The sequence below is a fragment of the Atta cephalotes genome, assembly GCF_000143395.1.
Source record: "Atta cephalotes unplaced genomic scaffold scaffold00001, whole genome shotgun sequence".
NCBI lineage: Eukaryota > Metazoa > Arthropoda > Insecta > Hymenoptera > Formicidae > Atta > Atta cephalotes.
Window position 1 is genome coordinate 5,477,128 of NW_012130065.1, and position 1,400 is coordinate 5,478,527.

Below are 1,400 nucleotides of genomic sequence, written 5' to 3' on the forward strand. Positions count from 1 at the left end.
CGCGCACACATACACACACACACACACACACACATACGCGCGCGCGCACAAAGAAAGTATCTTAATAATTCGCAATCGTGTTAATATATATGTATGAATAATATAAATTCTGTATTATGCATATAATATAAATAACATAAATAATTAAATTTCTTTTTTAATAATTATTGAACAATATGTATGACAAGCTTTTATTTTCTAGGTAGTTCCAATGTCCGTTTATTTTACCGAAATCTATCTACATTGTAATAGCAAAAAATCTCTTGACTCGATAACAACTGGTGCCGCTGGCGCATTAGCTCTCACAAGATTAATCACACCTCGTATCCATCGAGAAGAATTACTTGAGATAATCACCTCCATGATGGACGATTGGGCCATGCAGAAAGATAAAAAAATTCGTTGGATCATGGAGAAATATGCGACAATGTCGATACGAGTGACGATACTTACTTTCATTCTTGTGGGTATCATAATAGGTGGTTACGCCGTTATGGCGATATCAGCGCTCACAGCGAAAACAGGACAACTTGATAATAATAGAAGTCAATCTTGCGTATTTCGAACCGCATCGTTGCAACAGGCGTTTATGGTGATTCAGGCGATGCAAATGTTCATAACTGGTATAGTAACTTTTGGTACTACCAGTTTCTTTTTTGGACAAGTCATGCATCTGTGTTCCCAATTTGATGCATTGTGTATCAAATTATCGGAATTCCGAGTTAGCGAGGCACGTCGCGCAATAGCCGAAGCAATCCAAAGACATTGTCAACTTATCCGGTTGGCCGAATGTATAGAGGAGTCATTCAATACGAACGTTTTGTTGTACTTGTTCGTTACTAGCACTCTTATGTGTATAGATGGTAATATGCTTTGAAATGCGAAACTGTTAAATTTGAAAACTTCTTGCAAACTTATGATTACAAGATTAATTTTTAATTTAAATGTTGTTGCTTTCTTGTTGGATTAAAATCTTGCCACCGTATTGGCTATAGTATGATAATGCCAACATCACAGTCAATATGATAGCAAGATTTTAATGGAGTATTTTATTTAGCGGACTTATATTGCAAAAAATAGATTAATTTGCATAAAAGTACATGAACACTGATAGATTTTAAATAATTTCAAATCTAAAACAAAAAATTGTCAAATTTAAAACTATGAAATACTTCCATTTTATACAAATCAGCCAATTTTTTTTTTATATTTTTTTTTATTTATATTTATATGAATAATGAGAGTTAATTGAGTGACCTGCTTGTGCATCCTTCCTTTCAGTTTTATCTTGGCGATTTTGTGTAAGTTAGGCGTCCTTGCCGCATTGGCACGTAATCGTCAGCACTTTCGCAATTACAGTTAGTTGCGATCGATTTTTCCATACCGATCGCGCAACTGGG

At 34.6% G+C, this 1,400-nt stretch overlaps 1 protein-coding gene across 1 annotated transcript; it reads left to right on the top strand.

Moving 5' to 3' along the window:
- Positions 1 to 211: 211 nt before the first annotated feature.
- LOC105618125 lies at positions 212 to 877 on the top strand. Its single transcript, XM_012199670.1, has one exon. The coding sequence runs from the start codon at positions 212 to 214 to the stop codon at positions 875 to 877; it is 666 nt and encodes a 221-aa protein (XP_012055060.1).
- The last annotated feature ends 523 nt before the right edge of the window (positions 878 to 1,400 follow it).